At 44.8% G+C, this 14,677-nt stretch overlaps 1 protein-coding gene across 1 annotated transcript in view; it reads right to left on the bottom strand.

The window, feature by feature from the left end:
- nup42 (nucleoporin 42) overlaps positions 1 to 14,677 on the bottom strand; it is a 64,924-nt gene that overhangs the window by 12,268 nt on the left and 37,979 nt on the right. The window contains exon 6 of the mRNA XM_063069408.1: positions 449 to 530. Within this exon, the coding sequence (XP_062925478.1) occupies positions 449 to 530 (82 nt within the window). The remainder of the gene's footprint in view (positions 1 to 448; positions 531 to 14,677) is intronic.

Here is a 14,677-nt window from a genome sequence, read left to right as displayed (position 1 = left end):
GATTAAATCTCAGGAATTGTGAAAAACTGAGTTTAAATGTGTTTGGCTAAGGTGCATGTAAACTTCTGACTTCAACTGTATGTCCACTTTAATTCTGAACATCTTTAATCTGCCTGCCTCTTTTGAGATATGTTCTTCCTATTTTGTCTCACAACTTGAAATTAAATAGTTTTACCCATTAGTATCTCTCCATATAAAATACTTGTAAACTGGAACCCAAACTGATGCCCACAGATCTGTGAGTCACGAAAAGGTATTTTTGTTTTAAATTTTGCTGCATAAATTTCATTTAATTAACTCTTGCTTTTTTAAAAAAAAACTGACTTCATAAAGATTACCTCAGCTAAAGAAAATGACACAAATATGAACATAGTGATGAAACATGCACTAAATAAGTCTGTGGACAGAAGTAAACATTTTCCATTCAGTCTTTCCCAGATATAGTCACCTGATGAGTTAAAGCCCGAAGGCTGTACACCACCAAAGCCGACTGCTGCCTTCTGCTGGTTAGGCTTTTTCAATTCCATAATCTGGAAAAAAGGAGAGAGAGAGAAAATATCTCAAATTTACAGATTCCTAAAACTGGGAACAGATGGTAGCATTTTTCACCACCCTACCACAAATAAAATTCCTGCTCCCTCTAAATTACTACATGTGAGGAAGTCCACAGCTGCCTGTGGCAAAGAATTCCACAGGCTCACCATTCTCTGGCTAAAGAAATTCCTCCTCATCCCCATTCTAAAAGTACGCCCCTCTATTCTGTGGCGGTGTCTTCAGTTCTTAGACTCCCCTGTCATAGGAAACATCCTCTCCGTAGCCACTCTGGCAAGCTCTTTCAATGAGGTCACCCCTCATTCTTCTGAATTCCAGTGAATACAGAGCCAGAGCCATCAAACTCTTTTCATACGACAAGCCGTTCAATCCTGGAATCATTTTCATGAACCGCCTTTGAACCCTCTCCAGTTTCAGCACATCCTTTCTAAGGTAAGGGGCCCAAAGCGGCTCACAATACTCCAACTGAGTCCACATCAGTGCTTTATAATGCCTCAACATTGCTTTTATATTCCAGTCCTCTTGAAATGAATACTCACATCACCTTTGTTTTCCTCACCACAGATTCGACCTGCAGATTAAGACCATAACCAGACAGGAGCAGAGTTAGGTCATTCAACCCATCAAATCTGCCCCGCAATTCGCTGATCCTGGATCCCACGCAACCCCATACACCTGCCTTCTTGCCATATCCTTTGATGCCCTGACTGATCAGGAAACTATCAACTTCAACCTTAAACATACCCACGGACTTGGCCTCCACCACAGTCTGTGGTAGAGCATTCCACAGATTCACTTCACTCTGGCTAAAAAAAATACCTTCTCACCCCTGTTCTAAAAGGCCACCCCTCAATTCTGAGGCTGGTCCTCTAGTTCTGGATATCCCCACCACAGGAAACATCCTCTCCACGTCCACCCTATCTAGTCCTTTCAACATTCAGCAGGTTTCAATGAGATCCCTACGCATTCTTCTAAATTCCAGTGAGTACAGGCCCAAAGCTGCCAAAGGCTCCTCAGAGGTTAACCCCTTCATTCTCGGAATCATCCTCGTGAACCTCCTCAGGACTCTCTCCAATGACAACACATCCTTTGAGATATGGGACCCAAATCTGTTGACAATACCCCAAGTGCAGCCTGACAAGTGTCTTATAAAACCTCAGCATTATCTCCTTGCTTTTATATTCTACTCCCCTTGAAATAAATACCAACATTGCATTTGCCTTCTTTACCACAGACTCAACCTGTAAATTAACCTTCTGGGAGTCTTGCATGAGGACTCCCAAGTCAATTTGCACCTCTGATGTTTGAACCTTCTCCCCATTCAGATAATAGTCCATGCTATTGTTCCTTTTACCAAAATGCAATATCGTACATTTCCCAACACTCTTCCATCTGCCACTTTTTTGCCCATTCTTCCAATTTGTTTAAGTCCTGCTGCTATCACATTCATTCCTCAGCACTACCTACCCCTCCAGCTATTTTTGTATTATCTGCAAACTTCACGACAAAGTTATCAATTCCATTATCTAAATCACAGACAAAATGTGAAAAGTTGCGATCCCAATACTGACCCCTGACCAACACCACTAGTCATAATAATAATAATAATAAATAATACTCTATTGATCACGTGGGAAATTCTTTCGTTACAGCAGCAACATTTAAAAACACATTTAGTCTGCAGACTTAATAATAAAGAACAGAATGATAATGTACACAATAATAATTTATAATGTACGGAATAATAAAACAGACTATTGTACTAAGATGTGTACTAATTTGCACAGAGGTGAACTGTTGTATGTGCTTATTGCATTTGGTAGGAAAGATTTTCTGGAACAATCCTTGTGACGGTGGAGCTGGATGAGCCTGTTTGAAAGGGTGCTCTGCTGCTTATTCAGGAGGTCGTGGAGAGAATGTGCCAGATTGTCCATAATGGGATAACAGTTTGTTTCGGGACTTCCTCTCCACCACTAACTCAAAAGAATCCCGACTGTAGCCAAGGACGGCCTTTTGGTTGGGTTTATTTAGTCTTTTTGCATCCCAGCACCGGTGATGCTCCCCCAACATAAAGCCGCACAGAAGACTGCACACGCCACAATAGACTGGTAAAAGATCTCCAACATCCTCCTGCAAACGTTGAAGGATCTCAGCTTCCTTAGTAAACAGAGTCTGCTCATCTTCTTCTTGTAAACAGCCTTGGTGTAGTTTTTCCAGTGAAGTCTGTTGTCGAGGTGAACACCCAGGTATTTGTACTCCTCCACCACCACAACTACTTCTCCCAGAATGTATACAGGACTTGTCACAGTCCTCTTCCTCCGAAAATCAGTCACCATCTCCCTGGCCACATTCAGGAGCAGGTGATTCCTCCCACACCACTCCACAAACTTGTCCACCAGTCCTCTGTACGCTGACTCCTGCCCGTCTCTGATACACCCAACCATCGCAGAGTCATCAGAGAACTTCTGCAAGTGACAAGACTCAGATTTGTACTGAAAGTCTGGGTATACAGAGTGAACAGAAAAGGAGACAGGACAGTCCCATGTGGGGCTCCAGTGCCTCTCACCACCATCTCAGACAGAGAACTACCCAACCGTACAAACTGGGGTCTATCTGTCAGCTAGTCAGTAATCCAGGAAATAGTCGATTTGTCTATATCCAACATTTGCAGCTTCTTGTTCAGAAGAAGTAGCTGGTTTGTATTGAAGGCACTAGAGAAATCAAAAACTGAGATTCTCACAATTCCACCAGCATTATCCAGGTGGTCAGCCAACCAGAAAAGGCCCCTTTTATTCCTACCCACTGCCTCTTGCCTGTCAGCCATTCCTCCATCCTTGCCAGGGTACTTAAAGAAATGGCAGAGGTTATAGTTGATGCTTTGGTGATAAGTTACCAAAATTCTCTGGACTCTGGGCAGGTTCTGACAGATTGGAAGATGACGAGTGTCACACCACTGTTCAAAAAAAAGGATGTAGTCAAAAGGCAGCTAACTATAGGCCAGTTAGTTTAACATTTGCAGTTGGGAAAATGCTTGAAGCTTCATTAAAGAAGAAATAGTGAGGCATCTGGAAAGAAATGGATCCATCAGGCAGACGCAGCTTGGATTCAGCAAAGGCAGATCCTGTTTGACAAAGTTACTAAAGTTCTTTGAGGATATAATGAGCACAGTGGATAAAAGGAAACAGATGGACATCATTTACTTGGATTTCCAGAAGGCTTTTGATAAGGTGCCACATAAAAGATATCCATAAGATAAGGTACTCAGAGTTGGGGTGATGTATTAGCATGGAAAGAGAATTGGTTAACCAATAGACAGCAGTAAGTTGGGATACATGGGTGTTTCTCTGGTTGGCAATCAGTAGTGAGTCGTGTGTTGCAGGGATCGGTACTGGGCCCGCGACTGTTCATGATATACATTAACAATCTGGAAGAGGGGACCAAGTAGAGTGTATCTAAGTTTGCTGATGAGACTAAATTAAGTGGAAAAGCAAATTGTGCAGAGGATACAGAGAGTCTGCAGAGAGATATAGATAGGTTAAGTGAGTGGGCAAGGGTCTGGCAGATGGAGTACAATGTTGATAAATGCAAGGTCATCCACTCTGAAAGGAAAATGAAAGAGCAGGTTATTATCTAAATGGTAAAAGATTGCAGCATGCTGCTGTGCAGAGGGATTTGGAAGTGCTTGTTCATGAATCGCAAAAAGTTGGCTTGCGGGTACAACAGGCTATCAAGGCAGCAAACGGAATGTTGGCCTTCATTGCCAGAGGGATTAAATTCAAGAGCAGGGAGGTCATGCTGCAACTATACAGGGTACTGGTGAGGCCGCACCTGGAGTACTGTGTGCAGTTCTGGTCTCCATACTCGAGAAAGGATATACTGGCTTTGGAGGCAGTGCAGAGAAGGTTCAGCAGGTTGATTCCAGAGATGAAGGGGTTAACCTATGAGGAGAGATTGAGTCTTCTGGGACTATACTCTCTGGAATTCAGAAGAATGAGAGGGGATCTTATAGAAACATGCAAAAATTTGTAAGGAATAGATAAGATAGAAGTAGGAAAGTTGTTTCCATTGGTAGGTGAGACTAGAACTAGGGGACATTGCCTCAAAATTCAGGGGAGAAGATTTAGGACGGAGATGAGGAGAAATTGTTTTCCCCAGAGAGTGGTGAATCTATGGAATTCTCTGCCCAGGGAAGCAGTTGAGGCTTCTTCGCTAAATATATTTAAGATACAGTTAGATAGATTTTTACATGGTAGGGGAATTAAGGGTTATGGGGAAAAGGCAGGTGGATGGAGCTGAGTTTATGGACAGATCAGCCATGATCTTATTGAACAGCAGGGAGGCTCGATGGGCCACTCCTGCTCCATTTCTTATGTTTTTATGTCCTGCTTTATCTTATTGGCTAGACTGCCCTCAGATTTCATCTTTTCATTTATAGCATTTTTTAGTTGCCTTCTGTTGGATTTTAAAAGCTTCCCAATCATCCAACTTCCTACTCACTTTTACTACCTTGTATGCCCTTCCCTTGGCTTTTATGCAGTCCTTAAGTTCCCTTGTCAGGCACAATTGCCTAGCCCTGCCATTTGAGAACTGTATCCATCTCTGTCCTGCCATCACCCCCACCAGTAACCCTCCTCCAATCCACCTGGGCAAGCCCCTCTCTCGTGCCTCTAATTCCTTTATTCTATTGCAATACTAATACATGTGACTTATACTTCTCCCACTCAAATTGCATTATGAATTCAATCATATTATGATCACTGTCCCCTAAGGTTCCTTTACATTATGCTCCCTAATAAGATCTGGGTTATTACACAACACCCTATCTAAGATAGCCTTTCCCTGAGTAGGCTCAGACACAAGCTGCTCTAAAAAGCCATCTCATATCCAACACCAACCTGAATTTTCCCAATCCCCTTGCTTATTGAAGTCTCCCATTACAAATGTGACCTTACTCTCATTACATGCCTTTTCCAGCTCCCTATGCAATCTCAAACCCACATCTTGATTACTATTTGGAGGCCTACATATAATTCCTATAATGGTTTTTATTTTTACCCTCGCAGTTTAATTCCACTCAAAGATTCAACATTCTCTGACTATGTCACCTCTTTCTAAAGATGTAATTCCATCTCTTACCACAGAGCCACATCACCGCCTATGCCTTCCTGCCTGTCCTTTCGATACAAAGTATACCCTTAGATGTTAAGCTCCCAACTATGGCCTCTGTTCAGCCATGACTCCGTGGTGCCCACAACGTCATACCGACCAGTCTGTAATTGAGCCAAGAGTTCGTCCACCTTATTCCAAATACTGCATATAATTAAATACATCATCTTCAGTCTTGAGTTCCTTGCCCTTTTGAGTGTTGCATCTGTGGTACAATTTAACTCTTTGCTCTGTCTGCATTTGTACCCAGTCATTGGCTTGTCCTTCCTTACATTCATGTTACACCCTTCATCTACCTGTAAACCTGCTGGTTCATCCTCAGCTCTATCATACTAGTTCCCATCCCCCTGCCATATTAGTTTAAACCACTCCCAACGACTCTCGTAAACCTGCCTACAAGAATATTGGTCCCCCTTGGAATCGAGTGCAACCCGTCCCTTTTGTACAGGTCCCACCTGCTCTGCTCCAGGAGAGGTCCCAATCATCCAGAAATCTGAATCTCTTGCCCCGCTCCAATTCTTCAGCCAGTATTTATCTGCCACCTCATTCTATTCCTATCCTCACTGACATGTGGCACAGGCAGCAATTCCAAAATTACTACCCTTGAGTTCCTGCTTCTCAGTTTCCTTCCTAACTCCCTGTATTCTGTTTGTAGGACCTCCTCCCTTTTTCTAACCATGTTACTGGTATCAATGTGTACCTCGACTTCTGGCCGCTCAGCCTCCCTTTCCAGGATATCATAGAAGCGTGCAGAAACATCGAGGAACCTGGCACCTGGGAGGTAAACTACCATCCACGTTTCCTTTCCGTGTTCACAAAATCGCTTACCTGTCCCCCTGACTATAAAGTCCCCTATCACTGCTACCATACTCTTCAGTTCCCCACCCTTCTGAGTCTTGGCCAGACGCAGTGCCAGAGGCATGGCCTCTGTTGCTTCCCCCAGGTAGGTCCCCTCAAGATCAACATTTAGGAAATCCTGCACAAGGGCTCCCAAGTCCCTTTGCACCTCAGTTTTTTTTTGTATTTTCTCTCCATTTAGAAAATAGTCAAAATAATAAAGGCTGTACACAAAAACAAACTGCATTCAAATTACTTCATAACTTTTATTTCCTACGAAAATTTAAAGATAAACTTAGAGCACATTTTTAATACGAGTTTAACACCACTAATTTAGAATACCTTAAGGGGTACAATGAGTGCCTTAATGCTGGTGACCAGCTTACTTCCTGTCCGTTTAGTCTGCTCCTACTTATAGAAACATAGAAAATAGGTGCAAAAGTAGGCCATTCGGCCCTTCGAGTCTGCACCACCATTCAGTACCATCATGGCTGATCATTCAACTCAGAACCCTGTACCTTGCCTTCTCTCCATACCCCCTGATTCCTTTAGCCACAAGGGCCACATCTAACTCCCTCTTAAATACAGCCAATGAACTGGCCTCAACTGTTTCCTGTGGCAGAGAATTCCACAGATTCACCACTCTCTGTGTGAAGAAGTTCTTCCTCATCTCAGTCCCAAAAGGCTTCCCCTTTATCCTCAAACTGTGACCCCTCGTTCTGGACTTCCCCAACATTGGGAACAATCTCCCTGCATCTAGCCTGTCCAATCCCTTTAGAATTTTATACGTTCCAATCAGATCCCCCTTCAATCTTCTAAATTCCAGTGAATATAAGCCTAGTCAATCCAGTCTTTCATCATACGAAAGTCCTGTCATCCCAGGAATCCATCTGGTGAACCTTCTTTGTACTCCCTCTAAGGCAAGAATGTCTTTCTTCAGATCAGGGGACCAAAACTGCACACAATACTCCAGGTTATCCAATCTTCACACTTAAACAAGGGCTTTTACACTGCATTTTGTAGTTACTACAAAAGTAAATCTCAGGGATTCTGGAACTCAAAGACCAGGATACCTAACATCTTTGAGTTGTTAGAAGACGCAAGAGATCCCAGACGCTGGAAACACTGCTGGAGGAACTCAGCAGGTCTGCCAACTTCGTGGAGGGACAAGATTGGGATGGAAGTACACCAGGAAGTTTGGGGGGGTGGTGTTTCGGCAGAAACAGTCAGGTGGGGGTGAGGGGTGAGGGGTGAGTGAAGGTACAGATGGAGATTGATAAGTGAAAGTACAAAATGTGCAAATGGTAGACTCAGTAAGAAAGGTGATGAATGAATCCAAGTACTAGAGGGTAGGGGAACCAGATGTGAGAGGGGATGGAGACCAGTGGAAAATGTGCATGGTATTAGGTGGCTGGGGGAGAAGGTAGTTCAGGGAACTAAGTGGATTAGAAGGTGCAGGTCAAGGTAACCACTCGTAACTCACACACTTTTCCCCAACCCCTTCTTCCACCTGATTCCATTTATCACCACTCATCTCCTCATGTCCAGCATTCACATCTCTTGTGACAGCAGGCTATTCTAGACTGGGTTTTAAGCAATGAGGAACGGTTAATTAGCAATCTTGTCGTGAGAGGCCCCTTGGGTAAGAGTGACCATAATATGGTGGAATTCTTCATTAAGATGGAGAGTGACATAGTTAATTCAGAAACAAAAGTTCTGAACTTAAAGAGGGGTAACTTTGAAGGTATGAGACGTGAATTAGCTAAGATAGACTGGCAAATGACACTTAAAGGATTGACGGTGGATATGCAATGGCAAGCATTTAAGGATTGCATGGATGCATCCCAGTTTGGCAAAAGAATAAATCAAGGAAGGTAGTGCACCCGTGGCTGACAAGAGAAATTAGGGATAGTATCAATTCCAAAGAAGAAGCATACAAATTAGCCAGAAAAAGTGGTTCACCTGAGGACTGGGAGAAATTCAGTTCAGCAGAGGAGGACAAAGGGCTTAATTAGGAAGGGGAAAAAAGATTATGAGAGAAAACTGGCAGGGAACATAAAAACTGACTGTTAAAGCTTTTATAGATATGTGAAAAGAAAAAGACTGATAAAGACAAATGTAGGTCCCCTACAGACAGAAACAGGTGAATTGATTATGGGGAGCAAGGACATGGCAGACCAATTGAATAATTACTTTGGTTCTGTCTTCACTAAGGAGGACATAAATAATCTTCCAGAAATAGTAGGGGACAGAGGGTCCAGTGAGATGGAGGAACTGAGCGAAATACATGTTAGTAGGGAAGTGGTGTTGGGTAAATTGAAGGGATTAAAGGCAGATAAATCCCAAGGGCCAGATGGTCTGCATCCCGGAGTGCTTAAGGAAGTAGCCCAAGAAATAGTGGATGCATTAGTGATAATTTTTCAAAACTCGTTAGATTCTGGACTAGTTCCTGAGGATTGGAGGGTGGCTAATATAACCCCACTTTTTAAAAAAGGAGGGAGAGAGAAACTGGGGAATTATAGACCGGTTAGCCTAACGTCGGTGGTGGGGAAACTGCTGGAGTCAGTTATCAAAGATGTGATAACAGCACATTTGGAAAGCGGTGAAATCATCGGACAAAGTCAGCATGGATTTGTGAAAGGAAAATCATGTCTGACGAATCTCATAGAATTTTTTGAGGATGTAACTAGTAGAGTGGATAGGGGAGAACCAGTGGATGTGGTATATTTGGATTTTCAAAAGGCTTTTGACAAGGTCCCACACAGGAGATTAGTGCGCAAACTTAAAGCACACGGTATTGGGGGTAAGGTATTGATGTGGATAGAGAATTGGTAGGCAGACAGGAAGCAAAGGGTGGGAATAAACGGGACCTTTTCAGAATGGCAGGCAGTGACTAGTGGGGTATCGCAAGGCTCAGTGCTGGGACCCCAGTTGTTTACAATATATATTAATGACTTGGATGAGGGAATTAAATGCAGCATCTCCAAGTTTGCGGATGACACGAAGCTGGGCGGCAGTGTTAGCTGTGAGGAGGATGCTAAGAGGATGCAGGGTGACTTGGATAGGTTAGGTGAGTGGGCAAATTCATGGCAGATGCAATTTAATGTGGATAAATGTGAAGTTATCCACTTTGGTGGCAAAAATAGGAAAACAGATTATTATCTGAATGGTGGCCAATTAGGAAAAGGGGAGGTGCAATGAGACCTGGGTGTCATTATACACCAGTCATTGAAAGTGGGCATGCAGGTACAGCAGGCGGTGAAAAAGGCGAATGGTATGCTGGCATTTATAGCGAGAGGATTCGAGTACAGGAGCAGGGAGGTACTACTGCAGTTGTACAAGGCCTTGGTGAGACCACACCTGGAGTATTGTGTGCAGTTTTGGTCCCCTAATCTGAGGAAAGACATCCTTGCCATAGAGGGAGTACAAAGAAGGTTCACCAGATAGATTCCTGGGATGGCAAGACTTTCATATGATGAAAGACTGGATGAACTGGGCTTGTACTCGTTGGAATTTAGAAGATTGAGGGGGGATCTGATTGAAACGTATAAAATCCTAAAGGGATTGGACAGGCTAGATGCAGGAAGATTGTTCCCGATGTTGGCGAAGTCCAGAACGAGGGGTCACAGTTTGAGGATAAAGGGGAAGCCTTTTAGGACTGAGATTAGGAAAAATTTCTTCACACAGAGAGTGGTGAATCTGTGGAATTCTCTGCCACAGGAAACAGTTGAGGCCAGTTCATTGGCTATATTTAAGAGGGAGTTAGATATGGCCCTTGTGGCTACGGGGATCAGGGGGTATGGAGGGAAGGCTGGTGCAGGGTTCTGAGTTGGATGATCAGCCATGATCATAATAAATGGCGGTGCAGGCTTGAAGGGCCGAATGGCCTACTCCTGCACCTATTTTCTATGTTTCTATGTTTGTGCTGCCCATCATCCCTTACACTCCACTTGGGTCCACCTATCACCCACCTGCTCCCTCTTCATCCCTTTATACTGGCTACCTTCCCTCATTCCTTCTTCTCCCCAGATGCTACCTGACCCACTGAGTTCCTCTGGCAGTTTGTCTTTTGTTTGAATTGTTAACAGGCCTGAGAAATCCTGATTACGCTAAACTATGAACGAGAAAGATACTGAAATGTGATGCGGAGATGAGAGGAGGATCAAGCACTGATCAATGTTCCACCTGCTCGGTATTACCCGCTACCCAGTGACATACAACAGCAGCTCTCACAAAACAGACGACTGACATTTCACCTTCTACTGCAATGGATGGAGTGACGAACCACAGATTTCTGTAACACAAGCTCAGCCTGTTGACACACAAGAGCTGACCAGAAGTTATCTCAATTACTTTTCTAAACATAATCAAAAGGCACTGCCAAATACCACAAACAACAAGCTTTGAAGGTCTCAAAGCTCTACGCTTCTTTCTGGATTCCAGACCTAATCAGTTCCCCTCTACCACCACTCTGCTCCGTCTAGCGGAATTAGTCCTTACTCTTAATAATTTCTCCTTTGGCTCCTCCCACTTCCTCCAAACTAAAGGTGTAGCTATGGGCACCCGTATGCGTCCCAGCTATGCCTGCCTTTTTGTTGGCTTTGTGGAACAATCTATGTTCTGTGCCTATTCTGGTATCTGTCCCCAACTTTTCCTTCGCTACATCGATGTCTGCATTGGCGCTGCTCCCTGCACGCATGCAGAGCTCGTTGACTTTATTAACTTTGCCTCCAACTTTCACCCTGCCCTCAAGTTTACCTGGTCCATTTCCGACACCTCCCTCCCCTTTCTAGATCTTTCTGTCTCTGTCTCTGGAGACAGCTTATCCACTGATGTCTACTATAAGCCTACTGACTCTCACAGCTATCTGGACTATTCCTCTTCTCACCCTGTCTCTTGCAAAAACGCCATCCCCTTCTCGCAATTCCTCCGTCTCCGCCGCATCTGCTCTCAGGATGAGGCTTTTCATTCTAGGACGAGGGAGATGTCCTCCTTTTTTAAAGAAAGGGGCTTCCCTTCCTCCACTATCAACTCTGCTCTTAAACGCATCTCCCCCATTTCACGTACACCTGCTCTCACTCCATCCTCCCGCCACCCCACTAGGAATAGGGTTCCCCTGGTCCTCATCTACCACCCCACCAGCCTCCGGGTCCAACATATTATTCTCCGTAACTTCCGCCACCTCCAACGGGATCCCACCACTAAGCACATCTTTCCCTCCCCGCCCTCTCTCTGCTTTCCGCAGGGATCACTCCCTACGTGACTCCCTTGTCCATTCGTCCCCCCCATCCCTCCCCACTGATCTCCCTCCTGGCACTTATCCGTGTAAGCGGAACAAGTGCTACACATGCCCTTACACTTCCTCCCTTACCACCATTCAGGGCCCCAAACAGTCCTTCCAGGTGAGGCAACACTTCACCTGTGAGTGAGCTGGGGTGATATACTGCGTCTGGTGCTCCCGATGTGGCCTTTTATATATTGGCGAGACCCGACGCAGACTGGGAGACCGCTTTGCTGAACACCTACGCTCTGTCCGCCAGAGAAAGCAGGGTCTCCCAGTGGCCACACATTTTAATTCCACATCCCATTCCCATTCTGACATGTCTATCCACAGCCTCCTCTACTGTAAAGATGAAGCCACACTCAGGTTGGAGGAACAACACCTTATATTCCGTCTGGGTAGCCTCCAACCTGATGGCATGAACATCGACTTCTTTAACTTCCACTAATGCCCCACCTCCCCCTCGTACCCCATCTGTTACTTATTTTTATACACACATTCTTTCTCTCACTCTCTTTTTCTCCCTCTGTCCCTCTGACTATACCCCTTGCCCATCCTCTGGGTTCCCCTCCCCCCTCCTTGTCTTTCTCCCCGTACCTCCTGTCCCATGATCCTCTCGTATCCCCTTTTGCCAATCACCTGTCCAGCTCTTGGCTCCATCCCTCCCCCTCCTGTCTTCTCCTATCATTTTGGATCTCCCCCTCCCCCCCACTTTCAAATCTCTTACTCACTCTTCCTTCAGTTAGTCCTGATGAAGGGTCTCGGCCTGAAACGTCGACTGTAGCTCTTCCTAGAGATGCTGCCTGGCCTGCTGCGTTCATCAGCAACTTTGATGTGTGTTGCCAAATACCACAGCAGTCTAGCAGTTAAGTACGATTCCCTGGAGATGCAGGAAATTGAAGGGGGCACAGGGCAGATGATTATGACAGGGTTGGAGGTAGAAGAGCAGGTCACATTATGGGATAGAGAAGAAGGTGGCGTAGGGGCAGGTGTAGCATTTATTTTGCTTGCAAGGATAAGTGCCAGGAGGGGAGATCGGTGGGGAGGGGCAAATGGACAAAGAAATTGTGTAGGAGGAGTTCCCTGCAGAATGCAAAAAGTGGGGATGGGAGAAGGAGAGGGAGAGATGTGCTTGGTGGTGGGATCCCATTAGAGACTGTGGAAATTACAGAGAATTATGTGCTGGATGCGGAGGAATGGTAGGTGAGGACAAGGGGAAGTCTATCCCTGATGGGGTGAGGGCAGACATGTGCAAAATGGAAAAAATGTGGTTGAGGGCAGTGTTGCCGGTGGAGGAAAGGAAGCCTTTTTTTTTTGAAGAAAGGGAAGATTTCCTTGGCTCTGGAATGAAAAATCTCATTCTGAGAGCAGATGCAGCAGAAATGGAGGAACTGAGAGAAAGGGATGGCATTTTTGGGAAGAGGTATAGTCCAGGTAGCTGTGAGAGTCAGTGAGTTTATAATAGACATCAGTAGATAAGCTGGCTCCAGAGACAGAGAGATAGAGAAAGGGGTAGGTGGCATGGGAAGGTGGAAGTTGCAGGCAAAGTTGATGAAGTCGACGAGCTATGCATGGGTGCAGGAAAAAGCACCAAGGTAGTCATCGATGCAGCATAGGAAAAGCTGGAAGTGACACCAATGTAGGCTTGGAACATAGACTGCTCCACATAGCCAACAAAAAGGCAGGCATAGCTGGGAGGCATGCAAGTACCCATGGCTACACCTTTTGTTTGAAGGAAGTGGGAGGAGCCAAAGGAGAATTAAGTGTTGGACTGTAGTTTGTGTCTACAGTCATCTGGTGTGTTTTAATTAACTTAATTTGTAATATTTACCTTGTTGGCTCATTTTTGCATTGGTGCCAATTTGTTGGCATGAGGGAAGATCTGTTGTGCAGCTGCTGAGAAGGTTTAAGGATTGTAGACAGATGAGTTATTCATATGGAGTCCAATCAGAAACCAGAATGGAGGGGAAGATGGTCATTCAGTGAAAGGTAGAACACAGAATAGTACAGCACTGCACAAGCAATTCCGTCTGCCATGTTGTGCCAATCCTGATGGCAATCTAAATACCCTCTTCCTGTGTATCGTCCAGGACCCTCCATATTCATATGTCGAGCTAAGATCCTCTTAAACTCGACCAAACTGCCCAATTCCACTACTACCCCTGGTAACCTACTCCAGGCACCCAACACCCTTACCATAAAGAACTTGCCCCTTGTGTCACCTATAAACTTTCCACCCACCAACCTTAAGGACATATCCTCTGCTGTTTGACATTTCTGCTCTGCAGAGAATATTCTGTTTACCTGAATAAGGCTCTCATCATTTAAAAAACCTCAATCAAGTCTCCCCTCAGTCTCCAGTGCTCTAGGAAGGATAACCCACATTTGTCCAACCGCTCCTTCCAGCTTAATCTGTTGAATCCAGGCAGCATCCTGGTCAAGCACTTCTGCACCCTCTCCATGTCCTTCACATAATGAGGCAACCAGAATGGCACACAAAGCTCCAAGTAAGGTCTGACTACAGTTTGATATAGCTGCAGTGTGACTTCCTTACTCTAGTACTCCATATCAATGAAAGCAAGCACGCTGTATGCCTTCCTTACCACTTTCAGTGAACTCTGGACCTGGACCCCAAGGTCTCGCTGTACCTCAATGCTTTTAAGAGGTCTACCATTACTCTATACTTTCTACTTTCATTTGACCTTCTTAAGTGCAACATTTCACACTTGCTCAGATAAAACTCCATCCAGCACTTCTCTGTCCATAACTAATTGATCTCTGCCCTGTCAGAGTCCTTTACAATGTCCACAACTCCATTAATCTCAGTGTCATTTGCAAATC

Source organism: Mobula hypostoma, chromosome 17 (genome assembly GCF_963921235.1).
Source record: "Mobula hypostoma chromosome 17, sMobHyp1.1, whole genome shotgun sequence".
Classification (NCBI taxonomy): Eukaryota; Metazoa; Chordata; class Chondrichthyes; order Myliobatiformes; family Myliobatidae; genus Mobula; species Mobula hypostoma.
The sequence above is the reverse complement of the archived record's forward strand: the minus strand, read 5'-3'. Positions and strand labels throughout refer to the sequence as shown.